At 44.7% G+C, this 27,350-nt stretch overlaps 1 protein-coding gene across 4 annotated transcripts; it reads left to right on the plus strand.

The window, feature by feature from the left end:
• ARPC2 (actin related protein 2/3 complex subunit 2) lies at nt 1-26,513 on the plus strand. Of its 4 annotated transcripts, none has more exons than XM_045198161.3 (12): nt 62-119; nt 336-417; nt 7,850-7,973; nt 8,229-8,263; nt 8,984-9,096; nt 13,100-13,145; nt 16,271-16,457; nt 17,086-17,179; nt 21,271-21,397; nt 22,965-23,065; nt 23,370-23,470; nt 26,061-26,513. In XM_045198161.3, the coding sequence occupies exons 5-12, from the start codon at nt 9,040-9,042 to the stop codon at nt 26,083-26,085; spliced, it is 738 nt and encodes a 245-aa protein (XP_045054096.1). In that variant the 5' UTR covers nt 62-119; nt 336-417; nt 7,850-7,973; nt 8,229-8,263; nt 8,984-9,039; the 3' UTR covers nt 26,086-26,513. The 4 variants fall into 4 exon arrangements, with proteins under 4 accessions (XP_024419634.1, XP_045054094.1, XP_045054096.1 ...); XM_045198160.3 differs by having other exon boundaries at nt 63-119; nt 7,847-7,973; XM_024563866.3 differs by lacking the exon at nt 7,850-7,973 and having other exon boundaries at nt 1-119.
• The last annotated feature ends 837 nt before the right edge of the window (nt 26,514-27,350 follow it).

Consider the following 27,350-nt stretch of genomic DNA (forward strand, 5'->3'; position numbering starts at 1 on the left):
AGCGGAAGTGGCCGGCTGGAGCCGGGGGCTGGGCGGGGACCGGTCTTGTGGGTGAGGCGGCAGCAGCGGCAGAGGCGGCGGCGGCGGCTCGGCAGGCGGGTTCAGGCTTCTGGGGCCAGGTCGGTCGAGTGGGTGGGTGTCTCCACAGTCAGTCTGTGCGCAAGCCACTGCGTGCGTTTTCCCCTTCCCCCCACCCCGATCCCTCTCCCCTTCTTCCCTAACCTCCTACCCCACCCAGCCCTCCTCCTCAGGGGGCAGCAGGGCCGCTCCCTGTGTCCTTCCCTCTCTTGCCCACCCTCACCCGCCCTTGTTTCTCCTTTCCCTGCCCGGGGCAGCCGCCGCCATGATCCTGCTGGAGGTGAACAACCGCATCATCGAGGAGACGCTCGCGCTCAAGTTCGAGAACGCGGCCGCGGGGTGAGCTCGCGCCCGGGGCCGGAGGGTTGCGGAGGAGGCGGGGTTGACCCTTGCTAATCCACAGTGTTCAGCCCCCCAGACGTGGAGCAGAGAGATGGGGGACCTGGCCGGGTGCAGGGACTGCCCCGGCGGAGCAGACGTAGGAGGCGATTGGGTGCGGTGGGGTGAGGGGCAGAGATGCGCGGGGAGAGGCTCAGAGGAGGGATGCGGAAGCAGTGAGCGGACAGCAGTGCGCGTGCTAAAGGGCAGGAGACCTGTGGAACGCGAGCGCAGCTTGCGCGGAACTCCCACAGGAGGATCTCATTGCCCTCTGTAGCAAGCATGGGACCACTTCCGTCCCTGTTCCCCGTCATCGCTGGGACCCCGAAGACAGCCCGTTCGGATTGGGTTGGAAGGAGTTTTCCGGGATTCCCGGGGCTGGAGGAGGGAAGCAGACGCAGGCCCAGATCTTTACCAGCCTTCTCGTTCACCACCCCAGCTCCTCATCTGAATGAAGGAGCAGGAGGCAAGACTGAAAGCAGACCCAGTCTTGCTGCCGGAAGAACGCGATCTCTCTGGTTTCCCTTCCCTGAACCCTACTTACTGTGAGAGGTTTCTCAAGCAGAGCTGATAGTCTCCCCATCCACACCCCTTCCTTATCTCCCTTCTGAGGTTCCCCTCTTTTTCCCTCCCACTAGCTTCATCTGATTATCTGTTACGTTCGGGACCAGCCCCCTGGTCTGTGATTTTTTTTCTTTGGTCTTCCCTGGCACAGGTACAACTCGAAAGCCACCGGAGTCTATAGAGGTCTTAGATAGGCTTTTTTACCACTGGCCTTTTTTATAGGTGGGTTTAGGGCCAATTTCCAAGGCAGCCTTCTTTGTCAAACACAGGAATCGGCAGAAGACAGCCTTCTCCCCTGAAGCTGCTTTGCTTTTAAAACATGAGCCAGGGAATTTCAGCTTCTAATTTTGGGTACCCTGCGGTTAGTCCCTTTGCCTCATTTCCCCATCTGTGAAGATGGGGTTTTACATTTTGGTTGCACAGTTGAGGAAATACGTGCACACTGTTTCTGGGGCACAGGGGACTAGTAATAGGAAAGTAGGTTCTTGGAGATCTATAGATGGGAGAGGAATTAGTGGAAGGGAAATTCTAAGTGATCCGACGAACCTGTGGCTTGGAGACATTAAAAAAATTCTGACCACTGCTTAAATTGGCTGTATTGTGCCTCCTATCTCTTCTAAGGCCACAGATTTTATCTGTAGAACAAAGCATGACTTTCCTTAAAGTAATGCAGGCCGTGAGCTGCAGCTATTGTTTCCTGCCGGGGGTGCAGTGCCTATGTTTTAGGCTAACTTGCTTCTTGTCTTAAGCCTCCAGTTATCAGTTCCTTTACATTCTAAATGTTCCAGCGAATTAGCTCAGTCTTATTTTGGGGGATTGATGTCTACTTTGTGAGCCAGTGTAGCACATAAGAGGAAGTTAATTAACTTCTGCATTTTCACAGCTGATCTTAAGTGCATGCTCAAGTCCAGACTAGTAACGAAAGGAGACCTGGGCGGTTATAAGCTGATCTACAAGATAAATGCCTGTGCGTTTTCAAGTGGAAGCATGCCTTGTAGTGTGGGAGGCCGGTCACATCTATTTGTGTGTTACTAACTTGTGATTACAAAATGTAGCCCATTATCCAGAACTTCAGCTCAATTGTTTTTAGAAAATTACTCTTAAAAAGAGCAACTAACCATTTTAGAGGAATTAAAGTAGTCACTCAAGTCTGGAAGGCCTAAGTTGGAACTTCTAGGCCATTTCTTACAAAGTCTGTTGTAGCAGCGTCAGGTATTGGGGCAGGGCAGCAAGGTTTGGCTTTTATACTGGCCCATCTTCCCTTTGGAATGTGACTTTAAATAAGTGGCCTCCAAATATATTCTGCTGAAGAGCACTTTGAAAATGTTTGAAGAGACCATGATACTCAGCCTGTGAGGCAGGGCTTTCCTGGGATTGTACATATTAACACCCAGCGGAATCCTGCTTCTAAACCCTAGCATGAATTTCCAGGCCTACCAGTAAGGTGAGGCAGCAGTGAAGTATTGGTCAAAGCTCATGCCTAGGGCAGAACTTCCAGCAAAGGACAGCTAATATGATCATCATAAGCCTTTGTGGGAACCTGCCGGTGCCCTCCACCAGCAGGAACAGAAAAAGGGGGCCTTTCTGAGAGCCTTTTGGCAAAGGTAGCTGAGGGGCGAGACATGTTGGGGTGAAGATCAGAGAAAGACATTAAGGAAAGGGCGTAACTTGGAAGGAAAACCCTGGAGATTTGAAAGGCTTTGCCTGTGGACCCGGCTGCAGAGGTCAGTTCCACAATGCTGTAGTCTTCTCAGAGCAAACCAATTGGGGAAATTATGGTTCAGAGCCACCTTTCCGGAGTGAATCTTCCAACTCTGCAGTGTCCTATGTGAGAGCCAGTAGCTGCGTGTGGCTAGTTAAGTTTAAATACAAGAATTAAGGTGAAGTAAAATTAAAACTAAGTTCCTCGCACTAGTCACAGATCTGGTGCTCTGCTGCTGCACGTGGCTGGTAGCTGCTGTGTTTGGACAGCACACACGACGCATTTCCATTATTGCAGAATGTTCTAGTGGACGGCACTCGTACAGCCACCGAAAATGTGAGCATGAGATAGTCTTAAAACACCTCTGTGGCATAGACTTCAGAGCACAGTTGCAGTGGCTTTCCTTGTAAATTTGATCTTTTTTAAAATGCTGCATCTGGGGTCATCCTGTTGGATCTCCTAGCCTGTGGCATCCTCCTAAAAGTCTAGACTTCCTTTGGGTAAAGCAGTTTTGTCTCTCATCTAAACTGTTGAAGAGTACATTTGGTCATGGTAATATTTTAATTTGGAGGCAGTTCTGACAAAGCCTAAGAATCATTCCAAACATACTGCTTTTTGTTTTTTCCTACCACACTCCTGGGAGAGTGGCTTTGGAATGATTCATATATCCTCACAAAATGATAATTATTGGTAAATTGTTTCCCAGTAGCCTACAAACTAAGAAAATATGACTGATTAAAAAACTATACTCAACACTGCAAATAACCTCACATGCAGGTCTTGTCAACAGCATTGCCTTTTCATTCAGGAATTCTTGCCCAGACCCCCAATTAAAGCCCAAGTAATCTGGCCAATTAATTTCATTCTTTTGTTACTGTATACACACCAAGAACCTTTCCAGCCTTAGAAGCTAGGCTGTCGACTTAGTCAGTAAGAGTCCAGAGTCCAAGATTGACAAAATGCTGTCAGATACAAATTGCTGTTGATTTTAAGTGCATGCTCACTCCTTGCCACAGCTGTGCATATCGTGGGGTGCTTTGGTTCTGTGAGGGGGAGTGAAGCTCAATAAGCAAGCAGTGCCATTTGGGGTGGGCGAGGACTGTGGGAGGAGAAATTTGAGAAAGGAATAAATTAAATCTTGCTGATACCTCGTTCTCATTGCCAAATATGCTGCATATGTCCTCAGAGAGACAGACTGGTTTGAAGTGACTTGGAATTAGGACATTATTTAAGCATTTAGAAGAACTGGAATGTAGTGGCTGACTGGCCAAGGCAATGTTTGGTCTTTCACACAGGTCATTATAGTTACACACTTTGCTGCCTGTCCTCTGGCCTCCTTGGGACTGCTTTGTGCGTGAAGCCCCGGAGCTACACTCCACCGACTAATGACTCCTTCAGGGCAAGGTTTATTGTTTTAGTCATCTCCCCCACGCCCAGTCCTCACTGCATGGGGGTGGGGGGATGGATGGATGGAAGGATAGATAGGCAATTCAGTAAATGTTTTCTTGAAGGAGTGGATGAAGCCAGCTAGAATGGTTCTTAATTTATTTAGGACTTTATTGCTTTTCTGACATCATCTGAATTGCCTTTTAGGTCCTCTTCTCCATATTTTGAAATATGGCTTTAGCAGAGAGTAAGACCACCTCTTATCTAATATCCATTTTTGTAGGCTTTACTCAAAAAAGCATGATGGGAGCCTTATAGAGGAAAATGATCAAAAACCTATATAGTAAGATAAAGGTTTTCAGTAATTCCTCTAATTCAGTTTACGGAAAGGATAAGTAGAAGAGGAACTTAAGTGTGCAAAGGGAATTGGATACATTTGGGAGTAAAAACTCAAAGGATTAGATAATAATGCTGCTAGGGTTTTCTTAATTGACTTAGTAGTGACATTCTAGAAGCTTCCTTAGAGAAACAATAGAAGGAATTTTTTTCTAAAAAATTTTAAGAATAGTTCTTGAAACCCAACTGAATGAATTTAGTATGTTTTAGCATCTGTGCTGTCCAGTCAGTAACCCTGAGGACTTCTTCAGCTGGCTCCTTCTAGGGCTCCAGACAGAAAGTCCGACGCCAGTGGGGGCTCTCCTTGCACTGCGGATCCGTTGCTGTTTCTGGGAATTACCGTAGTCGCAGAACCTCTCCCTCTGCTGTGGCTTCAGAGTCTGGTCTCCTCAGACATCACCTAGAGGAAAAACTAATGTATTGGTCACCTTCTGTGAACCAGGCACTTTGCTATAAGCTTTAGCATGGCATCATTTGATGGCAGATGTGCACTTACGACAGATAGCAGTTGTCATTTACAGTGGAGAAAACTAGGGCTCATGGGATTCGGGGGGAGTAGGTTATGTGCTGAGCACTGTGCGGGTGCATCCCGCACCAGTGATTCCTGACCTTCTGTATGATATGCCACACGCAGAATGGTGCATTTAGGTAAACGGTCTGGCCTTAAGGTCCTGCAGCCGGTCCTGCATGTGGACTGTGGAGATCACTACCTCAGCACATCTATTAACTTAGACATAAAACTAATTGGGAAACTTTGCTGTCTACATAGTATTTCAGTTAGTCTTCACAACAACGTTGTAACTCTCCATTTCCTAGAAAAGGAACCTGGGCTCAGCGGTATTTGAGTAGCTTTGCCTGTGGTTACATAGCCAGTAGGTGGTAGAACTTGCGTTGAACAGTCAACTCTGAGGAACTTGCTTTTTCTGTGATTAAACTCACCCCCACTATCTGAAACTTCAGCAGATGGTAAAACAGAACATAACCATTAATTTTTTTCTGCCTGTTAAGTGGCACACTTTTCCCCAGACCAATCTTACACCCCTCTGCTCCATGATTTTTTAAATCAGCTGAGTAAACACCACCACCTGGTCTTGGAATTGAGACACGATCCTGGTACAGGGTGTTTCACACTCAGTATGGTCTCCTTGTTGGAACACAGAGTTTTCAGACCTCTAACTCCCAGATGACTTCTCAGAAAGACTCTTTTGGCCTAATGCTCTCTCTGTAGTCTGTCTCCTCTGCAACCTTTTCTGCAGCCATAAATAGTAAACTAAAATATTAATGGTGGTGATTTGACAAATATTCTCAAGTCGGGCAGCAAATCACTTAGCACGGATCTTAGCGACTTCTCCCCCTGGAGATCTGTGCTCCGGGAACTTAACGGGACTAGAGCAATGCAAAAGTTCAGAGTCAAAATGTTTATAACTTGGGACCCTAAGGTGATTTATTTCTAGTTGATTCTTTTCAGTCTGTTGATGAAGTGGGAGAGTGAGGAACTTGGTTCTTCATTGGCTGAGTTAAAGCCTAAAGATTAAAAAAAAAATCCACCACCTACTGCATGATGCAATGTGGACTTTATAAACCCTCCACCCCTTCAGCCAGCCTTCCCCCGGGAAGTACAGTTCAGGGCTTCCCCCTGGCGTGCAACCTCTTAATATCTTATTCAGATGGGCCATAGATTAAAGTTTGCACTTCTTTCTTCTTTGCTCCTCTATTCTTTTTTTAAGGTTTTGTTTGTTTGTTTGTTTGTTTGTTTTTAGAGAGAGGGGGAGGGAGAGAAACATCAATTGGTTGCCTCTCGCACACACCCCAGCTGGGGACCAGCCCACAACCCCTTCATGTGCCCCAAGCCAGGCTGATCGGGTGTCAGTTGGCAACCTTTTGCTTTGTGGGATGACGCTCAACCTACTGAGCCATGCTGGTCAGGGCTCTTGGAGGTGAGGAACAGTTGTTGGTCATTCCTTACCTTTACCCTTTGCTAGTGTTTCAAATGAAAGATCAGAAGCAATTTAAATTTTCATTCAGGTTTTCTTTTTTCGTCACATTCTAAACTCAGTGTTTTTTATAAACCCACTTGATGTTTCCATTCTTGAAGGCACCCAAAGTGCTTGTCCTAAGTCATGTGGATGGCTTTGAAGAAGCAAGGTGGAACTTTGTATGTGATGTGTATGGATTGGTTTTTCAGTAGAGCTAACCTATGCTCAATAGAAGCCAGTTTCCTTGAAGGGTGGTGTTGAGCCTGTGCAGCAGCTTTTTAAACAGTAATAAACCATGTTACATATTCTGTTATTTCCCAGCAACCCTGGAGGGCAACTCTGTCTTGGGTCCTTTTTCAGGTGAGGGAGCAGTGAGGTCTTGAACAAGTTAGGCAAAAATAAATGTGAAAATATGTCTATCTTGCCTACTAGCCCATAAAACAAGGTGGAATTATTTTGAGTTAGCGATAGCTAGGTGATAAAACAGTTTTCATTTTCCTAGCATTGGGCTTTGAGAAGTGGGAAGAGCATGTAAAGTAGCTTTTCTCTGGGGGTTAATTGACCATTATTTTTTATAGCTAGGATGTTTGTCATCCTTGTAGATAATAACTCAGCATTTGTCAAATAGAAGTCCATGTACCAGGCTAAACTGGGAAGGGCACAGCAAGTGTGAGGCTGTCATTGCCTTCCGTGGTAGGTTCTTTCCTGTCTCTTCTCTCTCTTTTTTTAAAGGTTTTATTTATTTTTAGAGAGTGGGGGAGGGAGGAGAAAGAGAGGGAGAGAAACATCAATGTGTGGTTGCCTCTCCCACGCCCCCTACTGGGGACCTGGCCCTCGACCCGGGTATGTTCCTTGACTGGGTATCAAACCAGCAACCCTTCGGTTTGCTGGCTGGCACTCAGTCCACTGAGCCACACCAACCAGGGCTAGTCTCTTCTCTTTTTTTTTCTTCAGCAGTTCTGAGGTAAGTAGGAGCACTTGTGTTCTCCCATTTTATTTTATTGATGGGTAGGTCAGAAAATAAAGATGTAAGGGTATTAATTTATCTGAAAACATGGCCCTGATGAAAAAGCTACAGTTGGAAAACAGGGGTCTTGACTGTTCTTCATGGTTTCGCAGTGTTGTTTTGTGCTGCACTTTCTAAGTACAGCACTGGAATTACAAAACAATACTAGGGTACAACCGGTCCGGGGTAGGTGGCTTCGTGGAGAGCAGTGAGTACTTTGATGATGTAGAGGGAAAGGAAAGATGTGTAGGAAGACTTACAGATTGTCTTTGAAGTGGAATAGAACCTTCTGCTTTGTTTTATGGCCCGAAATCATCCTTTCACTTTAAATAAATTAAAAGCATCCTGTATTCTATTTAGCAGTTTTCCTGCTGAATGTACTACCTCCATCTCTACTGTCCTGTGGAGGAGACATTGACCAAAAGATGTCTTGTGGTCCACAAAAACAAACGTGTGTATCCTGGTCTTAGTGAATTCAAAGTTGAAGGTGAGCACCGACCACAACAGAGATTCCACATCAGCTGGAGAACAAAAGCTATATCCGTCCCGCTTCCTTTTCTTATCCTCTACCTTAAGTAAATGCAGCAGTTCAGGTGCATGAGAACATGGATTGTGTATTCTGATGGTCAGTGAGCATGATACAGAGTGGTCTAATCTTAAATAAAGCTCAGGAGCCTTTGCAAGTCCCCGTGAAGGCAAGCATCAATACAGTTATCTTATCTAAGGGACTTTTGTTTTACAGAAACAAACCAGAAGCAGTAGAAGTAACATTTGCGGGTAAGTGTCTTTGTCTCAATCCTGTAAAGTAGCAATTTTCAACCAGTGTGCCCTAAGAATTTTTAAAGCACGCAGTACCTGACTGGTCAGGACACTGGCCTCATTTCCCTTAATTAGATTGTCAAATTAAAAAAAAAAAATGACAACAGCTGACACAACAGTAGCTGTCCAGTGTGAATGAATCAAAATTACACTTTTTTTTTTAAGTCTTCTTTATATTCTAGAGATACATTCTAAAATATTTATGGTGTGATGTCTGGGATTTGGTTTAGAATAAATCATCGTGGGGGGTGTCTAAATGAAACAAGATTGGCCATGCGTTGATAATTGTGGAAGCCATATAATAGGGACAGGGCTTCATTATACTGTTCTTTTTGCTGCTATGCATATTTAAAATACAATAAAAGTTTTTAAAAATTTTTTCCAGCACTAAGCTGTGATTAAGGTAAGACTAGCTTTGTAATTTTAGAAAAAAGCAAAGAGGTAGGTACTTAACAATGCTATCCCAGTGTTTCTGCTGACTGCCCACATGGATTTAAAATAAATGCCATCTTATTTATATGCCTTCTAGTTGGTCCGAAGGTTGTGGGTTATTGTTAAGCTGATTAACATTTATATGCCTTCTTATACGGGGGACTTTCTTGTGACCTGCAACAGATAGGCGCTTTGAAATTTTATTCCTCATTCCCAAGTTAAGCTCTCTTACTCACTTACTCACAGATTTTGATGGAGTCCTCTATCATATTTCAAACCCTAATGGAGACAAAACAAAAGTGATGGTCAGTATTTCTTTGAAATTCTACAAGGAGCTTCAGGCACACGGTGCTGATGAGGTAAGTTCCACGTCATTTTCGTTGGGGCTCTTGTTTCTTCCTCAGCTTTTAGTGACAGCTTCCCACTCGGAGAAGGTCCATGACACTGAGCTCCTGCCCCTGGGACTGGCCACCCTAGACAGCTGGCTCACCAAGCCAGGGGCTCTTGACTCCCATTTCCCATAATGATGTAAAAAGAGTGTTTCCCAGAAAAAGTTTTTAAAGTTTATAATCGTAATTTTTCATTCTGAAAATTTAGACACAGGTCTTCCCTTTAAATTTTTTAATGTTCTTTAGAGCTGGCCTCTTTAAGTATCTCTCTTCTTCCTTATGTCTGCCTTAGGAGAGTAAGAAAGGATGTCCATGCGTTGTGAAACTTTTGGTGGCCATGCCTTATTCACTGGCTTCTTTTGATAGTTAAAGTAGCAGGTTTGGTTCCTGTTGAACTATATTTGCTCTGGGGAGAGCCATTTATGGAAGAAAGAAAATGCTATTACACCAGCATGCGCACATTGTGGTTGGGTCTCAAAGCAGGAAGTATGACTCAGTTCCTGAATCAGTTTTCAAATATCTTTTCATTTAACAAGCTAGGTTCTCCTTAATCTGGTGAATGAAGATACTACCATTTCTATTTTCTTTCTGATTAAGAGTAGTAGGTTTTGATTATTTAAAATTTATGTGATGAAAGGGCTGTTTGCAAAAAAATGTGATCAAAATCTCAGTAATTTGGGGGTTTAAAAACTAAAATTGGTCCTGGCTGTTGTGGTTCAGTGGATTGAGCACCAGCCTGCAAACTGAAGGGTCACCAGTTCGATTCCCAGTCAGGGCACATGCCTGGGTTGCGGGCTAGGTTCTCAGTTGGGTGCGTGCGAGGGGCAACCGATAGGTGTTTCTCTTGCACATCAACTTTTGTCTCCCTCCCTTCCCCTCTCCCTACAAATAAATAAAATCTTAAAAAAAAAAAAAAAACCCAAAATTGTATGATAACCAAACAATACCAAGAGCCATAGGCAGTCACTTTCCTTGGTTATTCATATGCATTTGATTTGCCCCGTAAATTCAAGGGAAGAGTCCAAATCTTTTCTGATTTGCCTCTTTAAGTTCAAAGGAAGAAGAAATGTGTAGAGAATTTGTATTCATAGTTATTTTACCTGGAAAACAGAAGCTTCAGGAGAAAGATCTTCTCATATAAAGCATGTAGAGGATTATATTATATAAAAGATAGTAGCTAATTCTTCTCTTTACCAGATGAAGAGCAAGAAGAAATAAGTGGCTGTTTAAGGAGGTCCTGCTTTAGATTACCTATAAAATAACAACCTGAAAAGAATTGTTAAACAATTGAACAGACAACCCAACTATGTGATAAATCTCTGAAGGCAGTCTCTCTGTAAAGATCTAGGTGCAATAATAATTTTGGAAAGAAAAGAAAATGTTCATTAAGATGGATTTCTTAACTTTTCTCTACAGTCTGCTTTCCTTACAATGGACCTCCAGAGTACATTGCTATTCTTACAGCTACCACAAGGGTCAAAGAACCAACTCCACCCACTCAAGTGGGTGGAGTAAGTAACACTGTTGGAGCAGAGTGCACAGTAAATGGCTCCCTGGGTTGGTTAAACATTGGCCAGCCTGTGATAACCACAGGAATCTTGTTACTTTGTCACAGACCTTTTTCAAGGCAGAAAACCTCAGCCAGGAGGGTGGGAAGGTCTGATGGGGATGATTGATAGGTTGCCTACACCCATCTCCCAGTGTCAGGTTGGAAGAGTGGGCACAAATTGAAAAGTGAATCATGGTTAAAAGTGCAAGTGAAGTAAATAGGGGAGCGTTGGCTGGTTTGGCTAAGGGGAGGGAGCAGAGGAGTTGAATGTGGTATAAATTTGGCTCTGAGAGCCTCTTAGATCTCAGAATATTAACTTAGTAACCTTGGAATTATACTAAATCTTAGGAGCTACAGTTTCTCCCATGTCTGATCTCCCCTTCCTCCAAATACCAGTAGTACACACAGTACAGAATTGTTCCTCAGAGGCAGGGTGCTAGTAAAGATTCGTAAAGGGTGTGCATGTTACTCCCCCCCACCCCAAACTCTTTAGGAGAAGTGGTATATAAGACACCTGGAGGTCAGAACTCTGCCATCAATAAACTCTGACCGTGAACCTCTCCCCTTCAGTTCCTCTTCTGTGCAAAAGACACCTCACAGTGGCTCTATGGTCACCATATAGGAACTATGTGGCATTTATCTTCTGCCTTTATACAAACAGATGTGATCGCTGATTCATGTTTTGAGGTCCACTCTATTATCTGACTTTGCAGATTAAGAATTTCTTCCAGCCAAAGGGAAATGGTTAAATACGTGGAATATTAAAGAATACTTCAGAATGGGGGCACGGGGAACCTAACCATGTGATAATTTTATCAAATGGGACATAAAATACATGGTTTGCTGCTTTTTTTTTTTTTTTTTTTTTTTTTTAGTTTCTAGAGAGTATGCTGAAAATAAGGTTAGAGGAAAAACCCTGATGCTCACAAGTATTGATGTCCTGGTGTGCTGCACATGGCACAGAGGCCACAACAGTGCACAGGAGGGAGTGCCTGCTCACAGGGGCACCCCTCTGTGGCTGCCTGTGGTTCCCACTGGCTAGTGGAATTCTTTAAAACATGCACATATCATTTCTACAATTAAAACTGTGGCCCTGGGTGGTGTGGTTCAGTGGGTTGGGTGCTGACCTGCAAACCAAAGGGTCGCTGGTTCAGTTCTCAGTCAGGGCACATGCCTGGGTTGCATGCCAGGTACCCAGTGGGGGGCACACAGGAGGCAACCACATATTGATGTTTCTCTCCCTCTCTTTCTCCCTGCCTTCCCCTCTCTAAAAATAAATGAATGAATAAATCTTTAAAATAAACAAAAAAAACTGTGCTTTTGTTCACTTTTCATCTGTTAGGTTGCCATGGGTTAAGTGCCCTTTTTTGGTATCCCATAAAATGTAAGAGGATCATTAGTGTGTTTGGTGAAACTAGAATTAGAAATCGGATGCTTAGGAACGGAAATCTGCAGGAGAAATCCTACTGTACTACTGAGGTGGTTGGTATGTAGGCCTTGGTTTCGCCTTCTTGTGGAATAGTGATGACACCTTTCCTCCCTAATGAGGGTTAATAATAAACCGTTTCTGCGTTTTGTCTATTCGTGTACAAAAACTACAAAATACCAAAAAAATACTATTTACTTTTTTCTGTTTCCAAATAACAGCCTTTCTAGTGCTTAATGTGTCCCATAGAAGTCAGAACTGTTGCTTCCAAATAAAAAGTTTGTTTCTTAAACCATGCCAACCTAGGAATTGCCACCAGGTGCAGCAGTGCTGGCATGTAGGAACGAGTAAGGTTTTATCATTTACTCCAAAACTGGAAGTATTGCTTTGAGGAAAAAGACATTTAGGGAGTACATGCTTCTGTGGACCCACCAGTATAAGTAGCTGGTTAGGATTCAATTATCCATTGTTTTTTGCCTTTAAAAAGCTGGTGATGAGCTAAATAATTTTTAAAGCATACACGAGCTAAGTAATTTTTAAAGCATACACAATAAGCTGGCTAACTGGAATCAGTTCCCATTCTGGTTTTATCTCTTCACTTACCTGGGTTAGTAGTTCTACCTGTACTTATCTGCTGACTAATATCAATACTCACTTGGCATGCGTCCTGCTCTGCTGAAAAGAGGTGGTTATGTGCAATACATGCTCCGGAGGAGAACGGAGAACATACTAAGAGTGTGACCAAGTCCTAAAAGAGTAAAGGTTGAGCCTTGATTGAAAAACAGATCCTAGCCTTACCTTTTGGATTTAATCTCAGTGCTGTGCGTGACTTGCTTGGAAATTCAGATTAATCTACCGCCTCCTCTGTATCTAGTTTCCCATCCACCGAATGCAAGAAAGAATGCTGGCTCAGGAGAAGTCTGGCAAGGACAGTGCTTTAAAAAATAATGAAATTACCATAGCCTTTGGACTAACATCCTTGTTCTTGTGTTTTCTAGTTACTAAAGAGAGTGTACGGGAGTTACTTGGTAAATCCAGAATCAGGTATGTACTGATGTGCGTGACTGGAATGACATGGAAGTAGACCTGTCCTGTTTGTACTGTGCTTTTTTTAGCCAAAGGGTTTCATTTAACTGTTGTTTCACAGATATTTCTGTATTATCCCAGTTCCTACTTCAACTCTATCAATAAAAATAGCTTTTAAGGGCTTTGCTTTGTCCAATAATGATATATATTGTGGTGTACAGGACTGATAATGTGTTTTTAACATTTATTTAAAGGGGCCAGTTGACTCTCAGCCTAATCTCTTAGCCCGAGAGCCACCTTTGTTTGTGGTGATTAAGATGCCTTTTGAACAGGAACTACTATAAAGGACACATGGACCAAATCAAGGAGGAGGGTGGAGGTAGGGGAGGGAGGTGGGTTCAGCTGGGGTGGGGTGGAGGGATGGGGAGAAAAGGCATACAACTAAAAATTGAATAACAATAAATTTTTTTTAAAAGACGCCTTTTGAGAAGACTAAGCAATTATTGATTCCAAGCCCAACCCCTAGTATACCTTTTTCTGTACACTGCACATTTGAAGAAGAAAAAGGAATATTCAAAATTGTTTTCACGTTTTCAAATAACAAAAATGGCCAGAGATATTAAAAAGCACTGTGGCCATCCCTGATTAAAATGGTTATGTTACAGTGCTTTAAAGGAAATTTAAAGTGGAAAAAACAGTATTTTCATGCCTATGATTAAGTGAGTTTCAAATTCTGAGGCATTCAATTGGGCCCCACAGTCAGGACCAAGTAGTAACACCATTAGAGTATAATGGTTGTTAAATATCGGTGCTGAGGTGCCTTGATTAACATTGTTTTAAGAAGGGGGATGTGTCTGTCATTTTCTTTTAACAGCAGTTACTTTTGCTTCCTTATTTCCTCCTTATTTGCAACAGTTACCTCATCACTCCCATTAGAATACTTTCTCTGTCTCCTACATGCTACTCTGGAAACAAAATATCAAATACAGACAGTTGTCTCTGGAATGTAACTTGAAACTAGGAGAATTTGTGGATGGGAGCTTTGGCTGTAGTCCACAAATACTAAAATGTGTTAATCCCCAAATTGATGGTATCGGTGCATAGTATATTAAAACCAAAAGGTAAATAACACTGTAAGAGGAATACGGAACATTTCAGAAAGAAACAGAACTAACAGAAAAATGATGCAGGAGTTCTTGGGCATGCTTGTCAGAGCTCAGATCCTAAAATCTGTCAGAACAACCAGAGTGAGCTTCTGTTTCGGTCCCTGGGCCTTTCTCCCCACCTCCCTCTAAAGCACACACAGACACTGCCAGATTGCAGGCCTGTGTTCACACAAGTGGAAAGCGGATGAAAATACTATCGTTCCTTCTCCTTCTCTGTGGGTTTACCTGGGCAAGTTTGGGAAGCTTATTAGCAGGCCGTACTAGATTTTACTTTTCTCTGTCCTCAGTATGTTCTTTTCATATCGGGAGGCTTACTTAAAGTCTGGCTTTAGCAGTAGTTTTAATTAGTTTGTTTTATTTGGCTTCTTAAAACTAGCAAACCTCGACTTTTAAATTTTTTAATCTAATCTTGTAGTCTGCTTCTTTGGTTTTTGGGTCCCTAAAATGGAATGGTGCTTGATAATTATTTAATTTTGGAGGCCAAAAATGTGCTAAGTACTACCTAGAACAGAGATTGAGCTAACTCGTGCTCTCAAGGAGGATAAACTCACAAAAAAAACACAGACCTCAGGAATGCTCTTGGGAAATAATTAAGTAGTAACAAAGTACTACATAAAGGTTTAAGATGTTCAGCATTGTGAAATCCATGCAGTTCTGGTAAAAATAATCCCTTCAGTTGCCTAGAATTAATGAAAGTATCCTTGATGATGTACAGATACTCCTACAAAATCATCTATAGGCCTTTTGGTGCATGTTAATCGTTTCATTGTATTATCAAGTGTGCCAGTTTACTTGTTCACTGGAATTTGTATCCACTATGCTGTAAGGAGTCAGGATAGTGCAGCGGTCAGCAGACTTGGAGCTTAGTCCTGTTCTGTCCCATTTATTGGTGACCCACTGTTCTAGATGCTTCAGTTCCAAACACTTTTACATACTGCACTTTCTCTTAAGTCCCCCAGTAGTCTTCCCCATCTCACCACCCTTCTTTTAAAGACAGGTGCAAGGCCCTGGCTGGTATGGCTCTGGATTGAGTGCTGGCCTATGAACCAAAGGGTCGCTGGTTTGATTCCAGTCAGGGCACATGCCTGGGTTGTGGGCCAGGTTCCCTGGTGTGGGGCGTGAGGGAGGCAACCACACATTGATGTTTCTCTCCCTTTCCTTCTCTCTCCCTTCCCCTCTAAAAATAAGTAAATAAAACCTTTATTTTTTTTTTTAATTAATGAGGAAAAAAACAGATACAGGAATTGTAGAGGTTAGGCAATTTGTTCAAGGTCACTAAAGCGGCAAGGCCAGGATTGGGATCCACTTCTATTCAGTTGCCTCTGCCTCTGTATCGTACTGCGTTTGTCGTGGCCCACTGCCTGCTTCCGCCTCTTTCCCTCAGATGAGAATAAACCATGTCTGACCTTCCTGCTTCAAAGAATTCTTACGGAGATAAATGAAGTAAAATATTTTAAAACCCTGAAAATTTTACAGTGTATACAAATAAAAGCTACTTGGGATATATGGAGATATATTTCTAGATTCTTCCATATCCTGCATCCTCCCACAAAGGATTTGCAATGGCACATAAGGGGATATGTTTTATTATCAAAACACTATGTAGCTTGTTGGCACTGGGCACATTAAACCCCAGAGGAAAATGTAACTCATTACAGCTTGGTAGCATGCGTATACAGTCCCCCTCATAGCTGTGTCTGGAACATTAAATGTCTAGTCAAAGTTCCCAGAGTATGACTTTTTCCCATTTCTTTCTTGTAATCAGACATCTTCAAAGTTGATTCAAATTTTTGCATAGTGTTTGCTAACAATTGAGGTTTTATTTCATTTGTCCTATGAGGTGGATGGGAATGGAAACATTCCATTGGAGTTAAAAATATCATCATTGAGATAAAATAAGAGGTCATTAGAACTTGGAAAGTTTTTTTGTTTTTTTTTTTTAAATAATATAACTTCTGTGTGTTTTTTCCCTTCCAGGATACAATGTCTCTTTACTGTACGACCTTGAAAATCTGCCTGCATCCAAGGATTCCATTGTGCATCAGGCTGGCATGTTGAAACGAAATTGCTTTGCCTCTGTCTTTGAGAAATACTTCCAGTTCCAAGAAGAGGGCAAGGAAGGCGAGAACAGGGCAGTCATCCATTATAGAGATGATGAGACCATGTGAGTGTAGAATTTGGTCCTGAAGCCTAGGCATGGCGGTCACATGCACTTAGGAAAACACATACAGCTAGGTCAAACCTTAGAGTCTGTGGTGTGAGCCCCCCAAAGTATCTTCCTGTGACTTCTTTAAGTTAGGATGTATGATCGGGCAGGGGCGAGGGGGGCACTTACCCTAGGCTCCAGATATTGAAAGTTGGCAAAGGATGAAAAGAGAACCCAGTGCTTTCCTTTAAGGCACCACTGTTCTGAGTCCCCCTCAGTAATGTATAGCCTAGATAATCAGCAAGCAGAGGTTCTGTGTTAATTGCAACTCTTGGATCACCTACATGCTGTGAACCTCATAGTATATAAGGAAAGAAATTTTTCAGAGTGGAACGCAGACAGCCACTAACACTAGACCCATTTTATACCGTATAGACAAGGTAATAACATCTACTTTGGTGATTTTCATCTGCCGCTCTCAGGCCATGCGTTGTTACACCGGCTTTGTTGGCCATGTCTGCTTAGTCTTACTGGGCACACCTTGTTTTATGAATTAAGAGACTACCCTCCTGCTTCACTTGCAGATCGAGTTCTTAACAAAACCCCATTCTGATTCTGTGCTCACTCATGGGTTTGTTCCCCTCAGGTACGTGGAGTCTAAAAAGGACAGAGTCACAGTAGTCTTCAGCACAGTGTTTAAGGATGACGACGATGTGGTCATTGGAAAGGTGTTCATGCAGGTATGGAGCAGGCGTCTTGCGGGAAACCATGGCATGGTGATCTATACCTTGGTACCAAAACCCACCAGAAACATTGAAATAAAGAACAAACTAACAGTAACCAGAGGGGGGCGGGGAGGGGGATAATGGGGAAGATAGGGGAAGGGCCATCAAGGAACATGTATAAAGGACACATGGACAAAGCTAGAAGGGGTAGGTTCGAGGGTGGGAGGCTGTGGTGGGGTGAAATGGAGACAACTGTACTTGAACAACAGTAAGAGAGAGAGAGAGCTGGTAGTTGTGTTGGTGTTGGAACTTGTTGAAGATTTAAACAAACAGCCTACACCACACTCACTGAACGTTTTCTTTTCTTAGTGGTTTTAGCCTTTGCAGTACTGGACTAGATGGTGATTTGAGTTTTAAACTTACAAGCATCCTTCCTGCATTGGGGATCTTTGATTTGAAGTTTCATTAAGGGGGGGTGTCGGTATAAGGGGACTAAATGGTAATGGAAAAAAATACAGTAAAAAAAATAAGGTGGGGGAAAAAATTAAGTTTGGTCACATTTTCTGTTCTCCTGTGTTCCTCAGATTTTTGGCAAGGTCTGTTCTTGGTTTGGTCCTAAAGTCCTTTCAGAATGGAGTCTGTAGAAAGTTCTTTAGTAGATAATACATTAATAGGGTAGAGTTGTTGAAATGATAGTGAAGAGAATTGGCCTGGGTTTGACTGAAGTCAGCGTAGCATGCCTGCTTCGCAGGAAGGTCATCTACTATGAGGAGCGAGCAGAAGTAGCAGCGGGGGTACATGCACCCATCATAGCCTTGTCGTGCTGCCTGCTCAGTAGTTGCTGGCTGGTGAAGTGGTATCCAGACTGGTTTCTGAGATAGCTCTGCATTCTAACTCTAGTACGGTGGTTAAATTTTCAAAAACCTTTTGTATGTTCGTTCTGTTCTTTGGCAGGGTGACGAGATTTAAGAATTCTGGAACAAAGTCATTTTTGCCAAATAGAGTTGAAAAATGGTTGTGCTTAATAAAGTGAGGGTACTTAATTAAGTGGCGAGGGAAATCTTCAAAAGTGGTCTCCTCAGTTCTGTCCCTCTATGGCTTTTTGTGTTTAGGCTAATGAATCAAACTAATTTGGGAGTTCCTATGCAGAAAAATTGGGATATTACTACTCCCGGCACTTCAGAGTATTAAACTTTATGACAGAGAGAGAGAGAGAGAGTGTGTGTAGCTATATATATATATATATATATATATATATCTTGGGCCCAAAATGTAAGCCTCTAGACAGGCGCTTCATATGGTTTTAGGCAGACTTGACAGGGGAATTAAATGCAGTAGCTCAGAAATTGGGGTAACTCCAATCTGAGGAACTAATTTTAAAAGCTATGAACTATATATTTAGATTTGGCTGGTTTTTTACCAGTCTTCCATTTTCTGCCAGGTGACATCTTAGCTTATTTTTATACCTTAAACAGACCTTAACTTAGAGCGTGTACTTGAGGTTTGTTCCCTAGGAGAAATTTTGTGTGTTCTTTCTCTGTGTACGAAAGTCAACTCCTCCCTCAGCGTGTGTGTGACAGGGGCCTTGCCCAAAGGGAAGACGCGTTGCTGCGTTCTTGCACTGGCAGTGTCCCCAGTCCGTGACAGGCCTGGCACGGTGCAGGCACATGTGGCGGCTGGCATGTGACGAGGCTGTGTGCTCGGGGAGCCGTCTGCCTGCCTCCCTCTCCGACTTCACAGACTGGGGTAATTTATTCAAAATGACCATAGAAACCTAGACTGATTCTGCTGGAATATTTCCCAAAATAAGTCATCTGAGCATTCTCCCGGGCCTAGTTATTTTAAATTTCTAGAAGAAGGGAAAACAGGGGGTGCATAGCATAGAATGTTGTGACCTGGGACACTGTTTAAAGTCCCTCGGGGTCACTATTACACTTGCTGTGGGCTTTTGTGGGCTTTCCCATGCCAGCATGCAGTTCCAGCCTGGTCAGAACACAATTCCTGCATTTGTCATTTAGCAGACAGACTCTGAGGGATGCTTACGGCCTTTCAAAAAAAGACAGGGAGTTTCTGTTTCCCATCACACAGATGGTCTGGTGCTTGGCTTGGTGCGTTATCTCTGCAGGCACAGAAGCTGATGTGTATGCCTGCAACGAGAGTCTGGTAGATGTCGTCATTCGAATGCTGCTTCCATGTGAGGCAATAGAAACAACACTTTTAGAGATTGAAATATGGTAAACCAGAGTTTTCCCATATTATTTGATCTCAAAGTCTGTAACTAAGAAAAGTTAGTGGAAACCACTGGTTTTTATATGTTGACGGACAAGACACAAGCCACCTGCCTCCTCAGGCAGTTGTGAAGATGTTATTTGAAGGACCCTTGCCACCTGTATACATATGTGGTTATATCTAGAGGATATTTTCCTGACCTGGGAACAGAGTCAAAGTCTGTAATTTTGGTAAATATTGCCAAGCTCTCCTCCAGAGGTCATACCATCTTCTTCCCACCTAGAATGTATTAACATGCCCATTTCCCTAGAGTGTGTGGTCAAGCTTGGGAATTTCTGCCAATCTGATAGATTAAAAATGGTATCTGTGTTCTCTTATGATTGAGGTCAGAACATTTGTCTTATGTTAAAGGGTTTTTTGTGAGATGTCTCTTCATGTACTTTACTCATTTTTCTATTGGGTTATTGATCTCAATTTCTTCATATACTAGGGAAATTAGCCATTCGTCTGATGTGAGTTTTTTACAGTTTTAAACATAAGTCTTTTTACCATCTGTAGTTTTTCATGACATGAAAAATGGACCATCCGTGGCCAGCCACTGGTCCTAGTAGCAGTTATAAAAGGCCGCGTTTGTGCTTCTGATTTAGAGTGCTGCCTGTGTCATACACTAAATGTCTGCAGGCATTTGCATGTATTCTGGGTGCCTGTGACGAATTGTGCTGTGGTGGGAGGGAGAAACAGTGTCGTGGTGCTCGAGACCGCGTAGCCAGAGGGAGGGAACAGGCAGTACTGCTGGTGCACGCGTAACCGACACTAACGGAGTTACGTGGGTGCGTTGGTTGGCTGGTTGGTTTTTAAGTGTTATTTAAGAGAGAGAACCACAGAGAAAGACATGAGATTTGTTAAAAGACAGTCCCAAACCAGAAGCACTTAACCAAGTCTTAAAGGTATTACCGTATTTTCTATATACAGAACTGATGAAATGGTAGTAAGTCACCTCGGATTTATAATACACCATCTGGATTTGAATGCCACATGTGTAAGTGAGTTGCAGCCTTCTAGAAGCTTACTAAACACAAGAAAATGGCTGGCGTTGGTTGTTACCTGGTCTCTTCTCCCCAGGGGCTGAAGAGCAAAATCAGTAGGTGTTAGAAAACCTCCCAACCCCTTTGCAGAGTGAAAGGTGTTAACTAGAGATGGGCCGTCTCAGGAGTTTTGCTTTAGAAGTTTCCATTTTGGATGATCTTGACTTCTTCTCTGCCTCTCCAAATACTTTTCCTTTGGGGAACAAAAATCAAAAGGGAGCAAACCTAACATAGTTATATTGATTTATTTTCCACCCATCGAGAGCCCAGGCTAGGAATTAGAACTCCTCAAGTGTTACCCTTCCTTTGTTTGCCCTTAATTTGCTGGGGGCTTGCTAAACAAATAGACAACTGGGAACAATTTCTGCTCCTTCCTATACAATGTAGACACTAAATCAGTTAGGGTAGAAGTGCTTCCTTTCATTCAGCAACCCATGTGCTAGACAGCCTCTTGGAAGGACAGAGGAATAGCTAGATAGGAATAAAGCAGAATCCTTGGCTTGAGGAACTCACAACGTGGTAGGGAAGCCAGCTGCATTAATGAATAGTGCGATATCAAGTAGAAGTTTGTAGAAAAGACATGGGAATTCCACAGAGAAAGCAGCCAGCTGCCCAAGGCTGCTGGAGATGGCAATATAAAGAGGTCATATTTGAGAGCAGTAAAAGAGCGACTGTTTAAACATCCTTTTAGTGCTCATAAAACTCAGAGGCTGGCCCTAACCAGTGTGGCCCGGTTGGTTGGCCACCGTCATGCAAAGCTAGGTGTTGTTTATTTTTCCTTTATCTTGGCAGGAGTTCAAAGAAGGACGCAGAGCCAGCCACACAGCCCCACAGGTCCTCTTCAGCCACAGGGAGCCGCCTCTGGAGCTGAAAGACACGGATGCTGCTGTGGGTGACAACATTGGCTACATTACCTTTGGTAAGCAGGGTGGGCTTGCCATGCTTGTCCTCTGATGTGTTCGTGTTGCAGGTACTACAGACTGCCTCACCTGGACAGACCTTTGTCAAAATTGGGGGGGTGGGTGCAAAAGCAGCATCCCAGACTCTTCTGTTGCCATTGCTGTGACTGTAGAAGGGGTGTCACGAGATGCTAATTACAGGTGTGTACAGTAGTCATCTCTCCGTTTTCCTTAGGGTTTTTCTTGAACCCTAAGGGGAAAAAGGGTAGCCTCTGGTGTCAAGTGTTGGGAGTTACGCATTGCTAAGCAGCTGAGTGGCAGTTCTCTGTCATTTGGCATTTCTTGGTATTAAGCTGGAGCTCCAGCCGTGATTCACTTATTCCACTTTTCCACTGAAGAAATGCCCATCTTGTAGCTGCTTCAGCCTAGTGCGCTGGCGTGGCTCGTCGGTAGAGCTGACGGTGTGGAATGTCAGTGTGTGTGTACGCCACGCCGCATGCCGCTAATGTCTCCTTTGGTGGAGTTTTCTTTAATTACCTCAGTGCTAAAGGTATACCAGTTTGTTAGTGATGAATTGATTTACCCTATTTCTTTAAATCTAAGCTACACTTTTTTTCTCCCAGTCACTGTCTTTGAGGTTGGGGTGCGGCTTAAAGTTCACTGCCTGTCATAGTTCAGTCGGCAGCACTATGTGGTGCACAGACTGCGGTAAACTCACTGTCGGCAGCGCCTGCAGTTCTTCTGGACAGTGTAGTGTCTCGTGTCCGGGCGGTCACTGCTCCTCAGGGCACACTGACAACAGGGCCCCCCCCCCCTTCTTATGAGGCATTCCTTTGCATCGCAGCAAAACCTCATACCCAGAGGGTTTTGCTGGTGGGGAGACCACTGAGTAGAGTAGGTGAAGGAAATAGAGAGGATTCAAGAAGCCAAAGTTGGGGGGGAGGGGCCACAGAAGGGCTTTTCTCAGCCCCCATCCAAAGCAGCATCTCCTCACCACCCTCATGAAGAGAGTTCCAGTTTTTATTCTCCCTAGTGTTTGGTTTTCACCACGAGAATACAGGGTCTTGACTGGAATCTAGTTTCTCTGAAGGCCTACTCTACTTTAGCACCAAGGACGTAGGACAGGCAGGCTTTGTTTCCTAGTCCTGATTTCTTAAGGTAAAGTGTCTTCTCCAAAGTTACCACCACATAGTGGTATCACCTTTCAAAGAGATTGGTAAGCTGCAGAGGCAGGAGCTAGTGGGCATGTGGCAGGCCAGGTTTTCATATTTTGGGAGTGCACGGTAACAGAATCCAGACCTGGGGTGATTGCCTAGGACCACGCCCTTCCCTTGGGGAGCTCAGTTTTCGGCCATGATCTCCTCCTCTTCCTCAGTGCTCCGCAGTCCTCCATGTGCACTCACGGGCACCTGCCCTGGCTGTGGTATTTATCCCTGCCTCATATCACGGAGAAAACCCCGACAGCCTGGGCCTGGGGAATGGGGGGTTGTACTTAAGCAGGAGATGGGAGCTGACTGGGCTGCTGGTCTTCCCGCCCTCTGGCGTTGGCGTTACACGCTGACTCCTTGTGTGTGCCCCCTCCCTCAGTGCTGTTCCCTCGCCACACCAATGCCAGTGCTCGAGACAACACCATCAACCTGATCCACACGTTCCGGGACTACCTGCACTACCACATCAAGTGCTCCAAGGTGAGAGGAAGCGCGGCATCTCTGCTCCGGTGCCCCGGCCACTCTCCGCCAGAGCTGACAGCATAACGAGCCCTCCTGTAGTCCAGGCTGTTGCTGTGAACTCTAAGTAGGTGGTTCTGGAGGCTCGAGGAAGTCATGATCTTTATTCACCTCTCCCCTACCACCACTCCACATAGCTTCCCTACAAGTCCCTGTGCCAGTCCCAGGATAGATGTGTCCAAACGTTCCTGCAGACTTCTAATGAAAGTAAAGCTGTCTCTTTAGAACATGGCTCTGCTTCAATACCCATTGTGTTTGCCCTCAGGCCTATATTCACACACGTATGCGGGCAAAAACATCTGACTTCCTCAAGGTGCTGAACCGCGCACGCCCAGATGCCGAGAAGAAGGAAATGAAAACAATCACGTGAGTAGGGCAGGCTCACAGCAAGACCACCTTCCTCCCCTGGGCTCACCGAGCAGGAAATCATGGGTATTGGCAGACTAGAGGTGGCATGAACAGGTTTTCACTTCTCAGTGGGCGGAGCCCCGTTTCCTTGTTTCCACGTGTTTGTGAGCTAGAAGAATGGCAGCTAGAAAAAAACAAAGAGACCTTTTTACCCAGATAAGCTGTGTTCTCTTTGGGCCTGAGTTGAGAGGTCAGTCTGGTCCTTTCAAGGTCTTCCTGCTGGAAAAATGGAGTAATTTGCTTAAGAACATTTAGTTGAGTGAATAGCCCTGGAAGCACACACCCTAGTGTTCTCTTGCCTGGTCTGCTTCTTAGCAGGCATTTTGCATGAGCAGTTGCTGTCTTTATCGCGATTGGAAATGGTGTGTGCAGGAGAAGCCTCTTGATCAAGAGTCTAGGAACTTAGGTCTTTGGGCAAGGTGCCAGGCCTTGGTTCCGTCTCTGGTGAAGTTTTGACAGTCCCGTTCTTGAGATAAGGTAATAGATGCTTATTTGCTATCTTTTGTGCCCGTTAAATTAAAGTCTTGAGGAGAACTGAGCTCCCTGTACCCCTCACAGCCAGTGTATTTGCCAGCACCCAGTACTCTTGCCAGGTAACCTTTGGTAGGTATGTGCACAAGGCTTTAAAGTCCCTCCTCTGCTGTGGGAGACCTCTTCCACCAAGTTAGTTTCTGCTGCCACCTGACAGGATGAGAGGAACCCTCTTCCACGCCTGAGCAGAGGGTTTTCAACTCTGAAACATCAGCAGTTAAAGTTGCCCCTGACTTCTTTAAGCAAAGGCTTTTGAGACTGCCCATCATCTCGTCAGGAAATTGGTACTAAAGGCCTTCCTCTGTAGTAGCGCTCTGCCTACTACCCAGAACCTGAGGAGTAGTGTTCAGCCTGTAACTGGATCCTCTGCTTAGACAGGTGGCTGGGTACCATGGCAACAGAATGGCAGCTCCATTCCTTCTGCAGCCTGGTGGCCTATCCTAAAATTGGGGTGAGGGAGGGATGGTGGGGAAACAGAAGAGGGTATATGTACTGAGACACACATCCAGAACCCAGAACCTTGCCTCCGCTCTGGAGTTTACAGCCTCCCCTTCCGTTTCCTGCATACTTCCACAGGAGCACTTTTCTCACTAAGTACCACTTTGGTGACCTTGAGTGTGAGGCAGCCAGTTTCGTGCCACTTCTAGGGTCCAGTGGAGAGGAGGCAGTTAGGAGAGCCCGAAAGGTGAACAGGCAGCTAGAGGCAGCAGAAGGAAGCCTGGCCTGGCCAGCCTGTCACGCCCCAAATACTGAGCATCATAAATAGGTGGTCAGGGGGCTGCCTGTTTGACCTTTAGACCCATAACTGCTTGTCCATTCAGGAGATGAGCCCACTAGGCAACCACTGCCCACTAGCTCCCCACAGGCCTTCTCTCCCCGCTATTACACAGCCAATGGGTATTCTCGTAGGAGCCACTGTAAAGTGAGTGCACTTACCTGAAGGACAGGAACAGCTCCCTGTCCTGATGGGGAAAAGGGGAGAGAATGAGATCTTGAAATGAATAAAGTGCCCTTACCCCTCCTTAGGACGTAGAGAGAGCAGCTTTGCCTTTTTCTGTCCCCAAACCTCCCTTTGGCAGAGGTGGGCCCCAGAAAGAAGGGAGAGGTAGACAAGTACATCCTTCCTGTAAACCAGACTGTGTTACTAAGGGTGGGTAGGAGTGAACTGGTTCAGCTGGACAGGAGAAGCCAGGACGGACACACACACACACTCCCTGGCACAGCGGGGGGGGGGGGGGGGTATCTGCAGAACCATGAACAGCGTGGAATAGGGTGGCGGGCCTGCTGTCAGAAGTGGCCCTGGGTCAGAAGCCAGCCATCAGTCAGCACCCCACAACGCTCTGCCAGAAGTGAATGCTCATGAACTCTTTGTTGGGGGTGGGGGGTAAAAAAAATATGGTTTCATTTTAGGGTGGGTGAGACATTCAGGGCAGAAAAAGTTTAGCCCCCACATATTTACCCCAATTTCCCGCAGTTCTCAGCTCTTGCTTCCAGGATGCTTTACCAAATACTCTTGTCACTGAGAACCAGCATGTACCCAAAGATGGCCCTTGTGGGGAAGTCCTGGGTAGAACAGGACACCACGACTCAGAAACCTAATGTCAGGCAGCTATTCCATAAGCCAGAGTGTAGGTGAGGGCTGCTGCTTTGAACATTCTGTCCCCATGGTGAAAGATTTGAGGTGGCGCCTCTCTGCTGCCCAAAAAGCTATCTGCTGTGTAGAAGGAGCCTGAACTCTCTGCCAGGAAAAGATTTGAGCCAAGTCTAAAATGCAAGGAGGCCTAGGCCATCCAGAAACTGGGCACATGATCTTTGTTCTACTTGGTACATTTAACGTTCTCATGGGCTTACCACAGGTGTTTTCTGGTACCCAAGTAATCCACAGGAAGAAAGAGGTGATGGAAGTTTTCCTCCTTGTGCTTGATGTCTTAGGGATCTCATCCCTACTCCAGGGGTGTGGGGTGGAAGGAAAAGCAATCCCAAAACTAGCCTTCACACTCAGTCTCTGCTTTTGAAGGGGGAAGACGTTTTCATCCCGCTAACTCTTGGGAACCGGAAGAGGAAGCGGCTGGCAACTGAAGGCTGGAACACTTGCTACTGGATAATCGTAGCTTTTAATGTTGCACCTCTTCAGGTTCTTAAGGGATTCTCCATTTTGGTTCCATTTTGTACACGTTTGGAAAATAATCTGCAGAAACGAGCTGTGCTTGCAAAGACTTCATAGTTCCCAAGAATTAAAAAAAAGAAAAAGAAAAATCCACTTGATCAACTTAATTCCTTTTCTTTATCGTCCCTCCCTCACTCCCCTTCCCTTCCAGCCTCCTTCCAAGCTGTTTGCTTTGCAGTATGTTACTGGTAATGAGTTGCAGGATAATGCAGTCTTAACTTGTTTTCTCCTGGTATTTGAGTTCAAAACTCCTGTATCTAAAATACGGTTGGGGTCATTAATAAAGAAAATCTTTCTATCTTACATGAGAACTTTCTGGGTTTCTGGACTGTGAGTCCAAAAGAGACAGGGGGAGGGAGGAAGGTGAACCTGCAAACGTAAATCGGGAAACCTTGACTTCAGCAGCCCCTCAGCCTTGCCTTAGGGAGAACGGCTCGCTAGTGAGCTCTTGGTTCACATTTCTGAGTAAACTTGAGTAAGTTCGCTTCAAAGCCTGGTCACTACGTCTGCCTGGCTGTGGCCAGGAAGTTCCCAGGACGGTGACAGGCACATCAATCAGGAGAGCCCTAGCAAGTGTGGCTCAGCTGGTTGGAGCGTTGCCCTTAGCCAAAGGGTTGCGGGTTTGATCCCTGGCCCAGTCGCATACAGGAGGCATCCAATCTATGCTTGTCTGTTTCTTTTCCTCCCTCCTTACCCTCTCTCTAAAAGCCATGAAAAAATGACCTCTGGTGAGGATTTAAAAAAAAACTACCACAAGAATTTTAGAGGCACCTGAAGTGATCTGAGGGCCATTCTAATGGTTTCTGCCTCCTCCTCCTCCTCTAATTCATCTCCATCTGATGCTCACACTGGTCGGAGGCTCATCAGTGAATTGTGGGATTTCCTGGCTGCGTCGCATCCAGCATTTGTATTTCCTCTACTATTCTGAGAGTTACAGATTCACACACAGCTGTGACGGTATACAGACATCCTGCACACCCTTCACCCGGTCCCCCAGTGGTGGCGCCTTGCGTAGCTCACAGCCGCAGCGGGGAAACGGATAAAACAGGTAAAGCGAGACAGCCCTGGCCTCCCTCAGATTTTATTTACCAGGCTTTGCGTGCACTCTTTCGTGTGCTGTGTGTTTCTGTACATTTTATC

This window comes from Desmodus rotundus, chromosome 2, assembly GCF_022682495.2.
Source record: "Desmodus rotundus isolate HL8 chromosome 2, HLdesRot8A.1, whole genome shotgun sequence".
NCBI classification, from domain to species: Eukaryota; Metazoa; Chordata; class Mammalia; order Chiroptera; family Phyllostomidae; genus Desmodus; species Desmodus rotundus.

What these genes read in the sequence shown, in the direction of transcription:
- ARPC2 (XM_024563866.3), top strand. Translation starts at nt 344, where the DNA reads ATGATCCTGCTGGAGGTGAACAACCGCATCATCGAGGAGACGCTCGCG. An exon ending in CTTGGTAAATCCAGAATCAG is followed by an intron (nt 13,146 to 16,270) that starts GTATGTACTGAT and finishes TTTCCCTTCCAG; the next exon opens with GATACAATGTCTCTTTACTG. An exon ending in ACCACATCAAGTGCTCCAAG is followed by an intron (nt 23,066 to 23,369) that starts GTGAGAGGAAGC and finishes GTTTGCCCTCAG; the next exon opens with GCCTATATTCACACACGTAT.